Here is a 16,874-nt window from a genome sequence, read left to right as displayed (position 1 = left end):
CACTACAGTCTAACCACAGCAGTATCAGTCATCACTACAGTCTAACCACAGCAGTATCAGTCATCACTACAGTCTAACCACAGCAGCATCAGTCATGACTACAGTCTAACCACAGCAGCATCAGTCATGACTACAGTCTAACCACAGCAGCATCAGTCATCACTACAGTCTAACCACAGCAGTATCAGTCATGAATCTGAATGAGAGGAAACTGTAGCACCCTATTACCTACAGTTGAAGTCAGAAGTTTACATACACTTAGGTTGGAGTCATTAAAACTCGTTTTTCAACCACTCCACAAATGAATTGTTAACAAACTATAGTTTTGACAAGTCGGTTAGGACATCTACTTTGTGCATGACACAAGTCATTTTTACATCAATTGTTTACAGACAGATCATTTCACTTATAATTCACTGTATCACAATTCCCTTGGGTCAGATGTTTATATACACTAAGTTGAATGTGCCTTTAAACAACTTGAAAATTCCAGGAAATTGACATAATTTGAGTCAATTGGAGGTGTACCTGTGAATGTATTTCAAGGCCTACCTTCAAACTCAGTGCCTCTTTGTTTGACATCATGGGAAAATCAAAAGAAATCAGCCAAGACCTCCGCAAGTCTGGTTCATCCTTGGGAGCAATTTCCAAACGCCTGAAGGAACCACGTTCATCTGTACAAACAATAGTACGCAAGTATAAACACCATGGGACCACGCAGCCGTCATACCGCTCAGGAAGGAGACGCGTTCTGTCTCCTAGAGATGAACGTACTTTGGTGCTAAAAGTGAAAATCAATCCCAGAACAACAGCAAAGGACCTTGTGAAGATTCTGGAGGAAACAGGTACAAAAGTATCTATATCCACAGTAAAACAAGTCCTATATCGACATAACCTGAAAGGCCACTCAGCAAGGAAGAAGCCACTGCACCAAAACCGCCATAAAAAAGCCAGACTACGGTTTGCAACTGCACATGGAGAAATGTCCTCTGGTCTGTTGAAACAAAAATAGAACTGCTTGGCCATAATGACCATCGTTATGTTTGGAGGAAAAAGGGGGAAGCTTGCAAGCCGAAGAACACCATCCCAACCGTGAAACACAGGGGTGTCATCATCATGTTGTGGGGTGCTTTGCTGCAGGAGGGACTGATGGCATCATGAGGCAGGAAAGGTATGTGGATATATTGAAGCAACATCTCAAGACATCAGTCAGGAAGTTAAAGCTTGGTCGCAAATGGGTCTTCCAAATGAACAATGACCCCAAGCATACTTCCAAAGTTGTGGCAAAATGGCTTAAGGACAACAAAGTCAAGGTATTGGAGTGGCCATCACAAAGCCCTGACCTCAATCCTTTTGAACATTTGTGGGCAGAACTGAAAAAGCGTGTGCGATCAAGGAGGCCTACAAACCTGACTCAGTTACACCAGCTCTGTCAGGAGGAATGGGCCAAAATTCACCAAACTTAATGTGGGAAGCTTGTGGAAGGCTACCCGAAACGTTTGACCCAAGCTAAACAACTATAAGGCAATGCTACCAAATACTAATTGAGTGTATGTAAACTTCTGACCCACTGGGAATGTGATGAAAGAATTAAAAGCTGAAATAAATCATTCTCTCTACTATTATTCTAACATGTCACATTCTTAAAATAAAGTGGTGATCCTAACTGACCTAAGACAGGGAATGTTTACTAGGATTAAATGTCAGGAATTGTGAAAAACTGAGTTTAAATGTATTTGGCTAAGGTGTATGTAAACTTCTGACTTCAACTGTATATAGTGCACTGATATGGACCAAATTCCTATGTGGTGTACTATATAGGGAATAACCAGAGTGATATGTGGTGTACTATATAGGGAATAACCAGAGTCCTCTGTGGTGTACTTTATAGGGAATAACCAGAGTCCTCTGTGGTGTACTTTATAGGGAATAACCAGGGCACTCTGTGGTGGATTGAATTACCAAAACATTGTTGTTCTCTATCGATCCAGTGATATGATCAAAGTCACTGACGATAAATGCCAGGAGGTATGTTGACATTCTTTTAGTGGGCTCAAATCTGGTCATGGTGACTTCAGTGCCGTCTATGGTGCTGTTGACGGTCTCTAAAACATTGGAGAGAGAGAAGAGAAGGAAGGAAAAGAGAGAGGGAGAGGGAAGAGCAGAGACAGAGAAAGAGAGAGAGAGGGAGAGGGAGAGAGAGAGAGAGAGAGAGAGGGAGAGGGAGAGAGAGAGAGAGAGAGAGAGAGGGAAGAGCAGAGACAGAGAGAGAGAGAGAGAGAGAGAGAGAGAGAGAGAGAGAGAGAGAGGGAGAGTGTTATGTTACCAGACATGAACCATTAACAGCATTCTGTAGTTGATTTTCTCATTACATGTTGTCAAGCGTACTCATTCCTTCTGAGATGTCTTCAACTCCACAGTCAATGTATAGTAGGGCTGTACATATCAATAACAAGGCTACAGCCATGTTCTCCACCCTTCTGCCAAAGCCTGCACTTGCAAGTCCAGGACTGAAAAGCTTTGAGATTGAAATAAGCATTGGCTGGAGGTATTTCCACCATTGGCTGGAGGTATTCCCACTATTGGCTGGAGGTATTCCCACCATTGGCTGGAGGTATTTCCACCATTGGCTGGAGGTATTTCCACCATTGGCTGGAGGTATTTCCACCATTGGCTGGAGGTATTTCCACCATTGGCTGGAGGTATTCCCACCATTGGGTGGAGGTATTCCCACCATTGGCTGGAGGTATTCCCACCATTGTTAAATCCAAGATAGGAAGCGTATCAGTGAACACTTTTGGGAAAGGGTGGAGAACGGTGAGGTAGCCCAAAGAGGGTAGTGTATAGGCTGTGAACTAACCAACGTCCCGGCCGTTGGACAGAGCTACAGTTCCTCGTTGGTGGATGAGCGTTATGTGGAAGACGGCCTTCATGGCAGGTTCATCAAAACAGGGGAAGGCTTTCCTGGCGAACGTAGCCTGCATCTGAGACGTGGCTACAACTCTGGAAACAGATCAGATTCAATATCATGTTACAGGATGAAAAGAACTGTTGAGGCTGTCTACTGAGAGGATTCATACAAACCAGGGGTCTACTGTATGTATCAAATCAAATGTATTTAAATAGCCCTTCGTACATCAGCTGATATCTCAAAGTGCTGTACAGAAACCCAGCCTAAAACCCCAAACAGCAAGCAATGCAGGTGTAGAAGCACGGTGGCTAGGAAAAACTCCCTAGAAAGGCCAAAACCTAGGAAGAAACCTAGAGAGGAACCAGGCTATGTGGGGTGGCCAGTCCTCTTCTGTCTGTGCCGTGCGGAGATTATAACAGAACATGGCCAAGATGTTCAAATGTTCATAAATGACCAGCAGGGTCAAATAATAAAAATCACAGTAGTTGTCGAGGGTGCAACAAGTCAGCACCTCAGGAGTAAATGTCAGTTGGCTTTTCATAGCCGATCATTAAGAGTATCTCTACCGCTAATGCTGTCTCTAGAGAGTTGAAAACAGCAGGTCTGGGACAGGTATCACATCCGGGGAACAGGTCAGGATTCCATAGCCACAGGCAGAAGTATTGAAACTGGAGCAGCAGCACGGCCAGGTGAACTGGGGACAGCAAGGAGTCATCACCTGGTCATGCTGCTGCTCCAGTTTCAACTGTTCTGCCTGCGGCTATGGAACCCTGACCTGTTCACCGGACGTGCTACCTGTCCCAGACCTGCTGTTTGTAGTCTGGAGTCTGGGGGGATCAGACTAGTATCAGAGAGGTAGGGCTGAGAGGATTCATACCGTCCAGAGGTCTACTGTATCTAGTATCATCCAGGGGTCTACTGTATCTAGTATCATCCAGGGGTCTACTGTATCTAGTATCATCCAGGGTCTACTGAATCTAGTATCATCCAGGGGTCTACTGTATCTAGTATCATCCAGGGGTCTACTGTATCTAGTATCAGAGAGGAAGGACCAGGGGTCTACTGTATCTAGTATCAGAGAGGGGTCTACTGTATCTAGTATCATCCAGGGGTCTACTGTATCTAGTATCATCCAGGGGTCTACTGCATCTAGTATCAGAGAGGAAGGACCAGGGGTCTACTGTATCTAGTATCATCCAGGGGTCTGCTATATCTAGTATCATCCAGGGGTCTACTGTATCTAGTATCATCCAGGGGTCTACTGTATCTAGTATCATCCAGAGGTCTACTGTATCTAGTATCAGAGAGGAAGGACCAGGGGTCTACTGTATCTAGTATCATCCAGGGGTCTACTGTATCTAGTATCATCCAGGGGTCTACTGTATCTAGTATCATCCAGAGGTCTACTGTATCTAGTATCAGAGAGGAAGGACCAGGGGTCTACTGTATCTAGTATCATCCAGAGGTCTACTGTATCTAGTACCATCCAGGGGTCTACTGTATCTAGTATCATCCAGAGGTCTACTGTATCTAGTATCATCCAGGGGTCTACTGTATCTAGTATCATCCAGGGGTCTACTGTATCTAGTATCATCCAGGGGTCTACTGTATCTAGTATCATCCATGGGTCTACTGTATCTAGTATCATCCATGAGTCTACTGTATCTAGTATCATCCAGGGGTCTACTGTATCTAGTATCATCCATGGGTCTACTGTATCTAGTATCATCCAGGAGTCTACTGTATCTAGTATCATCCAAGGGTCTACTGTATCTAGTATGATCCATGGTTCTACTGTATCTAGTATCATCCAAGGGTCTACTGTATCTAGTATCATCCATGGGTCTACTGTATATAGTATCATCCAGGGGTCTACTGTATCTAGTATCATCCAGGGTCTACTGAATCTAGTATCATCCAGGGGTCTACTGAATCTAGTATCATCCAGGGGTCTACTGTATCTAGTATCATCCAGGGGTCTACTGTATCTAGTATCAGAGAGGAAGGACCAGGGGTCTACTGTATCTAGTATCAGAGAGGGGTCTACTGTATCTAGTATCATCCAGGGGTCTACTGTATCTAGTATCATCCAGGGGTCTACTGCATCTAGTATCAGAGAGGAAGGACCAGGGGTCTACTGTATCTAGTATCATCCAGGGGTCTGCTATATCTAGTTTCATCCAGGGGTCTACTGTATCTAGTATCATCCAGGGGTCTACTGTATCTAGTATCATCCAGAGGTCTACTGTATCTAGTATCAGAGAGGAAGGACCAGGGGTCTACTGTATCTAGTATCATCCAGGGGTCTACTGTATCTAGTATCATCCAGGGGTCTACTGTATCTAGTATCATCCAGAGGTCTACTGTATCTAGTATCAGAGAGGAAGGACCAGGGGTCTACTGTATCTAGTATCATCCAGAGGTCTACTGTATCTAGTACCATCCAGGGGTCTACTGTATCTAGTATCATCCAGGGGTCTACTGTATCTAGTATCATCCAGGGGTCTACTGTATCTAGTATCATCCAGGGGTCTACTGTATCTAGTATCATCCAGGGGTCTACTGTATCTAGTATCATCCATGGGTCTACTGTATCTAGTATCATCCATGAGTCTACTGTATCTAGTATCATCCAGGGGTCTACTGTATCTAGTATCATCCATGGGTCTACTGTATCTAGTATCATCCAGGAGTCTACTGTATCTAGTATCATCCAAGGGTCTACTGTATCTAGTATGATCCATGGTTCTACTGTATCTAGTATCATCCAAGGGTCTACTGTATCTAGTATCATCCATGGGTCTACTGTATATAGTATCATCCAGGGTCTACTGTATCTAGTATCATCCAGGGGTCTACTGTATCTAGTATCATCCATGGTTCTACTGTATCTAGTATCATCCAGAGGTCTACTGTATCTAGTATCATCCAGGGGTCTACTGTATCTAGTATCATCCAGGGGTCTACTGTATCTAGTATCATCCAGGGGTCTACTGTATCTAGTATCATCCATGGTTCTACTGTATCTAGTATCATCCAGAGGTCTACTGTATCTAGTATCATCCAGGGGTCTACTGTATCTAGTATCATCCATGGTTCTACTGTATCTAGTATCAGTTGGTACTTACTTTTTACCACCATCTTCTGTATATTCACTCCTATAGAATCCTTTCAGGTCATCAGCCAGCTCTCCCTGGAAGTCTGTGGAAAGTCTATAGGACTTCCCAGCAGTTAGCTTCCCATTCAGCTGAATGACCAGGTACTCCGTCTTCACCTGCAGCCAGCTAGTCTTTACGGTGGGAGCAGTCGCTCCATCCAGGCCAGTCAGTCTAGCATGGTGGCCGTTGAGCAGAGTCAGGTTCAGCTTGTTACAGTGGATGACGATCAGATCTGTGTCCTTCTTACACTGGAACACCACAGCTGACTGTCCTGTGAAGATGTAGAGGCCAGTAGAGGCATTGACAACCAGTCGAGGCCAGAGGGTGATGTTGTAGGAGACAGGAGACAGGGAGTCAGGCAGTCTGTAGTGTTCCCAGGGGTCTTTAGGAGTGGAGAGGGTGGAGGAGGTGGTTGGAGAGGCAGTGGTCAACATGGCCACACCATCCACAGGTTTATTCTGGTTCTTGGTCTTTTCTTTATCGTAGACTGCTGCCAGGGCTATGATGATGACCACTGCTACAGTCCCCATCAGAAGACCTGCTAGCCCCATGTTCTTACTGATGTAGAAGCCTTTAGCCATGGATGATGCCTTGCTGGAGGTGGTAACAGGGAGATGGCAGAGCAACCTGTGGTCTCCGGGACTCGGCTACGCTCTGTCTTTTCACTCCTCAGTTAAAGGATCAACTATTAGCCTGTCTGTGGACCTGTGATGTTAGTTTAGAGAGACAGAGAGAGAGAGAGACAGAGAGAGAGAGAGACAGAGAGAGAGAGAGAAAGAGAGGGAGAGAGGAAGAGATATATACATGATCAAATACAAATCTTAAAATTAACTATTAAAGACTACCAGAACCCACTGGATTCTCCTATTACATTGAATGAACTACAGGACAAAATACAAAGTCTCCATCTCAAAACGGCCTGTGGTGTTGATGGTATCCTAAATGAAATGATAAAACATACAGATCACAAATTCCACTTAAACTGTTTAACATCATCCTCAGCTCTGGCCTCTTCCCTAATATTTGGAAGTAAGGACTGATCACCCCAATCCACAAAAGTGGAGACAAACTTGACCCCATTAACTACTGTGGGATATGCGTCAACAGCAACCTTGGGAAAATCCTCTGCGTAATCATTAACAGCAGACTTATACATTTCCTCAGCGAAAAAGTGAAAACAATGTACTGAGCAAATGTAAAATTGGCTTTTTACCAAATTACCAAATGACAGACCACGTATTCACCCTGCACACCCTAAGTAACAAACAAATTAAAACAAAGGCAAAGACTTATCATGCTTTGTTGATTTCAATAAAGCTTTTGACTCAATTTGGAATAAGGTCCTGCCATACAATTTGATGGAAAGTGTTGTTGGGGGAAAAACATACAACATTATAAAATGAATGTACACAACAACAAGTGTTCGGTTAAAATTGGCAAAAAAAACACATTTCTTTCCACAGGGCCGTGGGGTGAGACAGGGATGCAGCTTGAGCCCCACCCTCTTCAACAAATATATCAATGAATTGGCGCGGGCACTAGAAAAGTCGGCAGCACCCGGCCTCACCCTACTAGAATCTCAAGTCAAATGTCTACTGTTTGCTGATGATCTGGTGCTTCAGTCACCAACCAAGGAGGGCCTACAGCAGCACCTAGATCTTCTGCACAGATTCTGTCAGACCTGGGCCCTGACAGTAAATCTCAGTAAGATAACAAATAATTGTGTTCCAAAAAAGGTCCAGTCGCCAGGAACACAAATACAAATTCCATCTAGACACCATTGCCCTAGAGCACACAAAAAAACAATATATACCCTGGCCTAAACAGCGCCACAGGTAACTTCCAAAAAGCTGTGAGCGATCTGAGACACAAAGCAAGAAGGGTCTTCAATGCCATTAAAAGGAACATTAAATGTGACATACCAATTAGGATCTGGCTAAAAATAATTGAATGAGTTAAATAACTGTCCTTTATGAGGTGTGGGGTCTGGGGTCCGCTCACCAACCAAGAATTCACTAAATGTGACAAACACCAAATTGAGAGACTGCATGCAGAATTCTACAAAAATATCCTGTATTATAAATGTACAACATAAAACATCAAATAATGCATGCTGAGCAGAATTAGGCCGATACCCGCTAATTATGAAAATCCAGAAAAAAGCTGTTAATTCTACAACCACCTAAAAGGAAACGATTCCCAAACCTTCCGTAACAAAGCCATCACCTACAGAGAGATGAACCTGGAGAAGAGTCCCCTAAGCAAGCTGGTTCTGGGGCTCAGTTCACAAACACAAACAGACCCCACAGAGCCCCAGGACAGCAACACAATTAGACCCAACCAAATCATGAGAAAACAAAAAGATTATTACTTGACACATTACAAAGAATTTACAAAACAAACAGAGCAAACAAGAATGCTATTTGGCCCTAAACAGAGTACACAGTGATAGAATACCTGACTATCTCAGATTACACAGACCCACAAACACTGGCATTTGAAATGTCTTTATTCTTTTGGAACTTTTGTGAGTATAATGTTCACTGATAATTTTGTATTGTTTATTTAACTTTTTGTTTATCTATTTCACTTGCTTTGGCAATGTTAACATATGATTCCCATGTTAATAAAGCCCCTTGAATTGAAATTGAATTGAGAGAGAGAACAGAGAGAGATCACACCAATCAATAAAAATGTAGACAAATTTGACCCAAATAATTAGAGGAATTTGCGTTAACAGCAACTTGGGGAAAATTCTCTGCAGTATCATAAATAGCAGACTACATAATTGTCTTAATGAACACAACGTCCTACGCAGACGCCAGATTGGATTTGTAAAATCCGATGGTACAACAGACCACATTTCCACCCTCCACACTAACTGAACCAGATTGGATTTGTAAAAACCGATGGTACAACAGACCACATTTCCACCCTCCACACTAACTGAACCAGATTGGATTTGTAAAAACCGATGGTACAACAGACCACATTTCCACCCTCCACACTAACTGAACCAGATTGGATTTGTAAAAACATATGGTACAACAGACCACATTTCCACCCTCCACACTAACTGACAAACAAGCACACCAAAACAAAGGCACAATCTACACGTGTTCTGTAGACTTTGAATCCTTTGACTTTGAAGAATTTGAGTCAATTTGGCACAAGGCTCTTTTTATAAACTAACAGAGAGTGGTATTGGACGGAAAACATATGTTATTAAATCAATGTACACTAAAAACACATGTGTGGTTCAAATTGGCAACAAGCAAACAGACTTCTTCCCTCAGGGACGTGGAGTGAAACAGGGCTGCGCAATATGTCCAACACTATTTAAGATCGACATTTTGAGGCGGCAGGGTAGTTTAGTGATTATAGTGTTGGGCCAGTAACCAAAAGGTTGCTAGATCAAATCCCCGAGCTGACAAAGTAAAAATCTGTCGTTCTGCCCCTGAAAAAGGCAGTTAACTGTTCCTAGGCCGTCATTGAAAATAATCATTTGATCTTAAAACCTAGTTAAATAAAGGTTAAAAATAAAATAAAAATTGCGAAACAGAAGACTGTCACCTGGTATCACCCTACACAACCCTGAAATCAAGTGTCTGCTGTAGACAGATGACCTGGTGCTGCTGTCTCCCACTAAGGAGGAGGGTCTGTCAGACCTGGTGCTGCTGTCTCCCACTAAGGAGGAGGGTCTGTCAGACCTGGTGCTGCTGTCTCCCACTAAGGAGGAGGGTCTGTCAGACCTGGTGCTGCTGTCTCCCACTAAGGAGGAGGGTCTGTCAGACCTGGGCTCTGACCGTTAATCTAAGAAAAAAAAAAGGTCCAGAAATCAGGATTAGAAATATAAATTATATTTGGACACAGTTCTATTAGAACACACCAAAAACTACACGTATCTAGGACTAAATATCAGCAACACAGGTAGCTTTCACATGGCTGTGAACGAGCTGAGAGAAAGCAAGAAGAGCATAATCTGTCTGTGTCTGCATGGAGAGTATCCTCAATGAATGGGGAACAGCTGCATTTTCCTATTAAGGAAAACAAGAGCAAAGAGAGAGAATTCGGCAGACAGAGTGGGAGGGTCGTCACAGAGTGGGAGGGTCGTCACAGAGTGGGAGGGGCGTCACAGAGTGGGAGGATTGTCACAGAGTGGGAGGATCTTCACAGAGTGGGAGGATCGTCACAGAGTGGGAGGATCGTCACAGAGTGGGAGGGGCGTCACAGAGTGGGAGGGGCGTCACAGAGTGGGAGGGGCGTCACAGAGTGGGAGGGGCGTCACAGAGTGGGATTATCGTCACAGAGTGGGAGGATCGTCACAGAGTGGGAGGTTCTTCACAGAGTGGGAGGATCGTCACAGAGTGGGAGGATCGTCACAGAGTGGGAGGATCTTCACAGAGTGGGAGGGGCGTCACAAAGTGGGAGGGGCGTCAGAGTGGGAGGGGCGTCACGTAGTGGGAGGATCGTCACAGAGTGGGAGGATCGTCACAGAGTGGGAGGGGCGTCACATAGTGGGAGGATCGTCACAGAGTGGGAGGATCGTCACAGAGTGGGAGGATCGTCACAGAGTGGGAGGATCGTCACAGAGTGGGAGGATCTTCACAGAGTGGGAGGATCATCACAGAGTGGGAGGATCTTCACAGAGTGGGAGGGGCGTCACAGAGAGTCACATGCAGAGTTTTGCAAGACTGAATTGCATGTGCAAAGACATTACTCATGTAGAGCAGAACTGGGCCCTCCTCATTCAAATAGAAAAAAGATACATTAATTTGTAGAACCATCTAAAAACAAGTGACCCCAAAACATCCATCACACAGCTCTACAATGTCAAGAGATGAAACCAGAGAAGAGTCCCCTCAGCCAGCTGGCTCTGAGGCTCAGTTCACAAACCCAAACCAACCCCATAGAGCCTCAGGACAGAACTCAGCCAGCTGGTTCTGAGGCCCAGTTCACAAACCCAAACCAACCCCATAGAGCAAAATGAAAAATATATAATTTTGGAAAGACACCACAAAAAATCGAAGTAAACTTCAATGCTATTTGTCTCTAAACAGACGGTACATGGTGTCAGGCTATCTGACCACTGTGACTGATAGAAAACACTGACTAGGTACAGACTCAGTGAGCACAGTCTGACTATAGAGACCAGTCGTAACAGACAAACCTGGCTGCCCGGAGAGGACAGTCTGGCTATAGAGACCAGTCGTCACAGACAAACCTGGCTGCCCGGAGAGGACAGTCTGGCTATAGAGACCAGTCGTCACAGACAAACCTGGCTGCCCAGAGAGGACAGTCTGGCTATAGAGACCGGTCATCACAGGCAAACCTGGCTGCCCAGAGAGGACAGTCTGCCTATAGAGACCGGTCGATACACAGACAAACCTGGCTGCCCAGAGAGGACAGGCTGTGCTCACTCTGCTCCAGGGGAGAGGTTGAGACAGAGCTGCATTTCCTATTACACTATGACAAATACTCAGACCTAAGATAATATTTCTTTCCCAAATTCTTTCCCAGAATTTGAAACTAAAATCCAATATTTATTGGGTGAAAAACCAAAATGTGCAGTTTTGACAGCCAAATATATGTCCTCCTGCCACAACCTGAGGGACAGCCAGTGAAAAGTGCCAATGTCAATCATTTTTCCCATTTAGTTTTGTTTTGTCTTTCATACCATGTCATGTGTCTTCTCAGTCATGTTGACACTGGTCTACTACCAGGTCATGTGTCTTCTCAGTCATGTTGTCACTGGTCCACTACCAGGTCATGTGTCTTCTCAGTCATGTTGACACTGGTCCACTACCAGGTCATGTGTCTTCTCAGTCGTGTTGACACTGGTCCACTACCAGGTCATGTGTCTTCTCAGTCATGTTGACACTGGTCTACTACCAGGTCATGTGTCTTCTCAGTCGTGTTGACACTGGTCCACTACCAGGTCATGTGTCTTCTCAGTCATGTTGACACTGGTCCACTACCAGGTCATGTGTCTTCTCAGTCATGTTGACACTGGTCCACTACCAGGTCATGTGTCTTCTCAGTCATGTTGACACTGGTCCACTACCAGGTCATGTGTCTTCTCAGTCAGGTTGAGACTGGTCCACTACCAGGTCATGTGTCTTCTCAGTCAGGTTGAGACTGGTCTACTACCAGGTCATGTGTCTTCTCAGTCAGGTTGAGACTGATCTACTACCAGGTCATGTGTCTTCTCAGTCATGTTGACACTGGTCCACTACCAGGTCATGTGTCTTCTCAGTCGTGTTGACACTGGTCCACTACCAGGTCATGTGTCTTCTCAGTCAGGTTGAGACTGGTCTACTACCAGGTCATGTGTCTTCTCAGTCAGGTTGAGACTGATCTACTACCAGGTCATGTGTCTTCTCAGTCATGTTGACACTGGTCCACTACCAGGTCATGTGTCTTCTCAGTCGTGTTGACACTGGTCCACTACCAGGTCATGTGTCTTCTCAGTCATGTTGACACTGGTCCACTACCAGGTCATGTGTCTTCTCAGTCATGTTGACACTGGTCCACTACCAGGTCATGTGTCTTCTCAGTCGTGTTGACACTGGTCCACTACCAGGTCATGTGTCTTCTCAGTCATGTTGACACTGGTCTACTACCAGGTCATGTGTCTTCTCAGTCATGTTGACACTGGTCCACTACCAGGTCATGTGTCTTCTCAGTCAGGTTGAGACTGGTCTACTACCAGGTCATGTGTCTTCTCAGTCATGTTGACACTGGTCCACTACCAGGTCATGTGTCTTCTCAGTCGTGTTGACACTGGTCTACTACCAGGTCATGTGTCTTCTCAGTCATGTTGACACTGGTCTACTACCAGGTCATGTGTCTTCTCAGTCAGGTTGAGACTGATCTACTACCAGGTCATGTGTCTTCTCAGTCAGGTTGAGACTGGTCTACTACCAGGTCATGTGTCTTCTCAGTCATGTTGACACTGGTCTACTACCAGGTCATGTGTCTTCTCAGTCAGGTTGAGACTGGTCCACTACCAGGTCATGTGTCTTCTCAGTCAGGTTGAGACTGGTCTACTACCAGGTCATGTGTCTTCTCAGTCAGGTTGAGACTGATCTACTACCATGTCATGTGTCTTCTCAGTCAGGTTGACACTGGTCCACTAAAAGGTCATGTGTCTTCTCAGTCATGTTGAGACTGGTCTACTACCAGGTCATGTGTCTTCTCAGTCAGGTTGAGACTGGTCTACTACCAGGTCATGTGTCTTCTCAGTCATGTTGACACTGGTCTACTACCAGGTCATGTGTCTTCTCAGTCGTGTTGACACTGGTCCACTACCAGGTCATGTGTCTTCTCAGTCATGTTGACACTGGTCCACTACCAGGTCATGTGTCTTCTCAGTCATGTTGACACTGGTCCACTACCAGGTCATGTGTCTCCTCAGTCATGTTGAGACTGGTCTACTACCAGGTCATGTGTCTTCTCAGTCAGGTTGAGACTGGTCTACTACCAGGTCATGTGTCTTCTCAGTCATGTTGACACTGGTCTACTACCAGGTCATGTGTCTTCTCAGTCGTGTTGACACTGGTCCACTACCAGGTCATGTGTCTTCTCAGTCAGGTTGAGACTGATCTACTACCAGGTCATGTGTCTTCTCAGTCGTGTTGACACTGGTCTACTACCAGGTCATGTGTCTTCTCAGTCATGTTGACACTGGTCCACTACCAGGTCATGTGTCTTCTCAGTCAGGTTGACACTGGTCCACTACCAGGTCATGTGTCTTCTCAGTCGTGTTGACACTGGTCTACTACCAGGTCATGTGTCTTCTCAGTCATGTTGAGACTGGTCCACTACCAGGTCATGTGTCTTCTCAGTCATGTTGACACTGGTCTACTACCAGGTCATGTGTCTTCTCAGTCGTGTTGACACTGGTCCACTACCAGGTCATGTGTCTCCTCAGTCATGTTGAGACTGGTCTACTACCAGGTCATGTGTCTTCTCAGTCAGGTTGACACTGGTCCACTACCAGGTCATGTGTCTTCTCAGTCGTGTTGACACTGGTCTACTACCAGGTCATGTGTCTTCTCAGTCATGTTGACACTGGTCCACTACCAGGTCATGTGTCTTCTCAGTCATGTTGATACTGGTCTACTACCAGGTCATGTGTCTTTTCAGTCATGTTGACACTGGTATTCTACCAGGTCATGTGTCTTCTCAGTCATGTTGACACTGGTATTCTACCAGGTCATGTGTCTTCTCAGTCATGTTGATACTGGTCTACTACCAGGTCATGTGTCTTCTCTGTCATGTTGACACTGGTCCACTACCAGGTCATGTGTCTTTTCAGTCATGTTGACACTGGTATTCTACCAGGTCATGTGTCTTCTCAGTCATGTTGACACTGGTATTCTACCAGGTCATGTGTCTTCTCAGTCAGGTTGAGACTGATCTACTACCAGGTCATGTGTCTTCTCAGTCATGTTGACACTGGTCCACTACCAGGTCATGTGTCTTCTCAGTCATGTTGACACTGGTCCACTACCAGGTCATGTGTCTTCTCAGTCATGTTGACACTGGTCTACTACCAGGTCATGTGTCTTCTCAGTCATGTTGACACTGGTCCACTACCAGGTCATGTGTCTTCTCAGTCAGGTTGAGACTGGTCCACTACCAGGTCATGTGTCTTCTCAGTCATGTTGACACTGGTCCACTACCAGGTCATGTGTCTTCTCAGTCATGTTGACACTGGTCCACTACCAGGTCATGTGTCTTCTCAGTCATGTTGACACTGGTCCACTACCAGGTCATGTGTCTTCTCAGTCAGGTTGAGACTGGTCCACTACCAGGTCATGTGTCTTCTCAGTCATGTTGACACTGGTCCACTACCAGGTCATGTGTCTTCTCAGTCATGTTGACACTGGTCCACTACCAGGTCATGTGTCTTCTCAGTCATGTTGACACTGGTCCACTACCAGGTCATGTGTCTTCTCAGTCATGTTGACACTGGTCTACTACCAGGTCATGTGTCTTCTCAGTCATGTTGACACTGGTCCACTACCAGGTCATGTGTCTTCTCAGTCATGTTGACACTGGTCTACTACCAGGTCATGTGTCTTCTCAGTCAGGTTGAGACTGGTCCACTACCAGGTCATGTGTCTTCTCAGTCATGTTGACACTGGTCCACTACCAGGTCATGTGTCTTCTCAGTCATGTTGACACTGGTCCACTACCAGGTCATGTGTCTTCTCAGTCATGTTGACACTGGTCTACTACCAGGTCATGTGTCTTCTCAGTCATGTTGACACTGGTCTACTACCAGGTCATGTGTCTTCTCAGTCATGTTGACACTGGTCTACTACCAGGTCATGTGTCTTCTCAGTCATGTTGACACTGGTCTACTACCAGGTCATGTGTCTTCTCAGTCAGGTTGAGACTGGTCCACTACCAGGTCATGTGTCTTCTCAGTCATGTTGACACTGGTCCACTACCAGGTCATGTGTCTTCTCAGTCATGTTGACACTGGTCCACTACCAGGTCATGTGTCTTCTCAGTCATGTTGACACTGGTCTACTACCAGGTCATGTGTCTTCTCAGTCATGTTGACACTGGTCTACTACCAGGTCATGTGTCTTCTCAGTCATGTTGACACTGGTCTACTACCAGGTCATGTGTCTTCTCAGTCATGTTGACACTGGTCTACTACCAGGTCATGTGTCTTCTCAGTCATGTTGACACTGGTCTACTACCAGGTCATGTGTCTTCTCAGTCGTGTTGACACTGGTCCACTACCAGGTCATGTGTCTTCTCAGTCATGTTGACACTGGTCCACTACCAGGTCATGTGTCTTCTCAGTCATGTTGACACTGGTCCACTACCAGGTCATGTGTCTTCTCAGTCATGTTGACACTGGTCCACTACCAGGTCATGTGTCTTCTCAGTCATGTTGAGACTGGTCTACTACCAGGTCATGTGTCTTCTCAGTCATGTTGACACTGGTCCACTACCAGGTCATGTGTCTTCTCAGTCATGTTGACACTGGTCCACTACCAGGTCATGTGTCTTCTCAGTCATGTTGACACTGGTCCACTACCAGGTCATGTGTCTTCTCAGTCATGTTGACACTGGTCTACTACCAGGTCATGTGTCTTCTCAGTCATGTTGACACTGGTCTACTACCAGGTCATGTGTCTTCTCAGTCATGTTGACACTGGTCTACTACCAGGTCATGTGTCTTCTCAGTCATGTTGACACTGATCTACTACCAGGTCATGTGTCTTCTCAGTCAGGTTGACACTGGTCTACTACCAGGTCATGTGTCTTCTCAGTCAGGTTGACACTGGTCTACTACCAGGTCATGTGTCTTCTCAGTCATGTTGACACTGGTCCACTACCAGGTCATGTGTCTTCTCAGTCATGTTGACACTGGTCTACTACCAGGTCATGTGTCTTCTCAGTCAGGTTGACACTGGTCTACTACCAGGTCATGTGTCTTCTCAGTCAGGTTGACACTGGTCTACTACCAGGTCATGTGTCTTCTCAGTCAGGTTGACACTGGTCTACTACCAGGTCATGTGTCTTCTCAGTCAGGTTGAGACTGGTCTACTACCAGGTCATGTGTCTTCTCAGTCAGGTTGACACTGGTCCACTACCAGGTCATGTGTCTTCTCAGTCAGGTTGACACTGGTCTACTACCAGGTCATGTGTCTTCTCAGTCATGTTGACACTGATCTACTACCAGGTCATGTGTCTTCTCAGTCAGGTTGAGACTGGTCCACTACCAGGTCATGTGTCTTCTCAGTCAGGTTGACACTGGTCCACTACCAGGTCATGTG

The 16,874-nt window shown here is 45.5% G+C and overlaps 1 protein-coding gene across 5 annotated transcripts in view; it reads right to left on the bottom strand.

Annotated features, from left to right (window-relative positions):
* LOC110526878 (aminopeptidase N) overlaps window positions 1-16,874 on the bottom strand; it is a 74,844-nt gene that overhangs the window by 44,959 nt on the left and 13,011 nt on the right. For 4 of the 5 annotated variants that reach the window (XR_005039886.1, XM_036964375.1, XM_036964376.1 and 1 more), the window contains exons 2-4: window positions 6,040-6,774; window positions 2,861-3,003; window positions 1,963-2,105 (exon numbers count right to left, since the gene is read on the bottom strand). Coding sequence is in view for 4 of the 5 variants with exons in the window: in XM_036964375.1 (XP_036820270.1) it covers window positions 1,963-2,105; window positions 2,861-3,003; window positions 6,040-6,650 (897 nt within the window). In the remaining variant the exon portion in view is untranslated. Of the gene's footprint in view, window positions 1-1,962; window positions 2,106-2,860; window positions 3,004-6,039; window positions 6,775-9,642; window positions 9,744-16,874 lie in introns of those variants that run through there. The other variant, XM_036964377.1, reaches the window with a different exon arrangement.

Source organism: Oncorhynchus mykiss, chromosome 26 (genome assembly GCF_013265735.2).
Source record: "Oncorhynchus mykiss isolate Arlee chromosome 26, USDA_OmykA_1.1, whole genome shotgun sequence".
NCBI classification, from domain to species: domain Eukaryota; kingdom Metazoa; phylum Chordata; class Actinopteri; order Salmoniformes; family Salmonidae; genus Oncorhynchus; species Oncorhynchus mykiss.
This window is presented reverse-complemented; position numbering and strand designations above follow the sequence as displayed.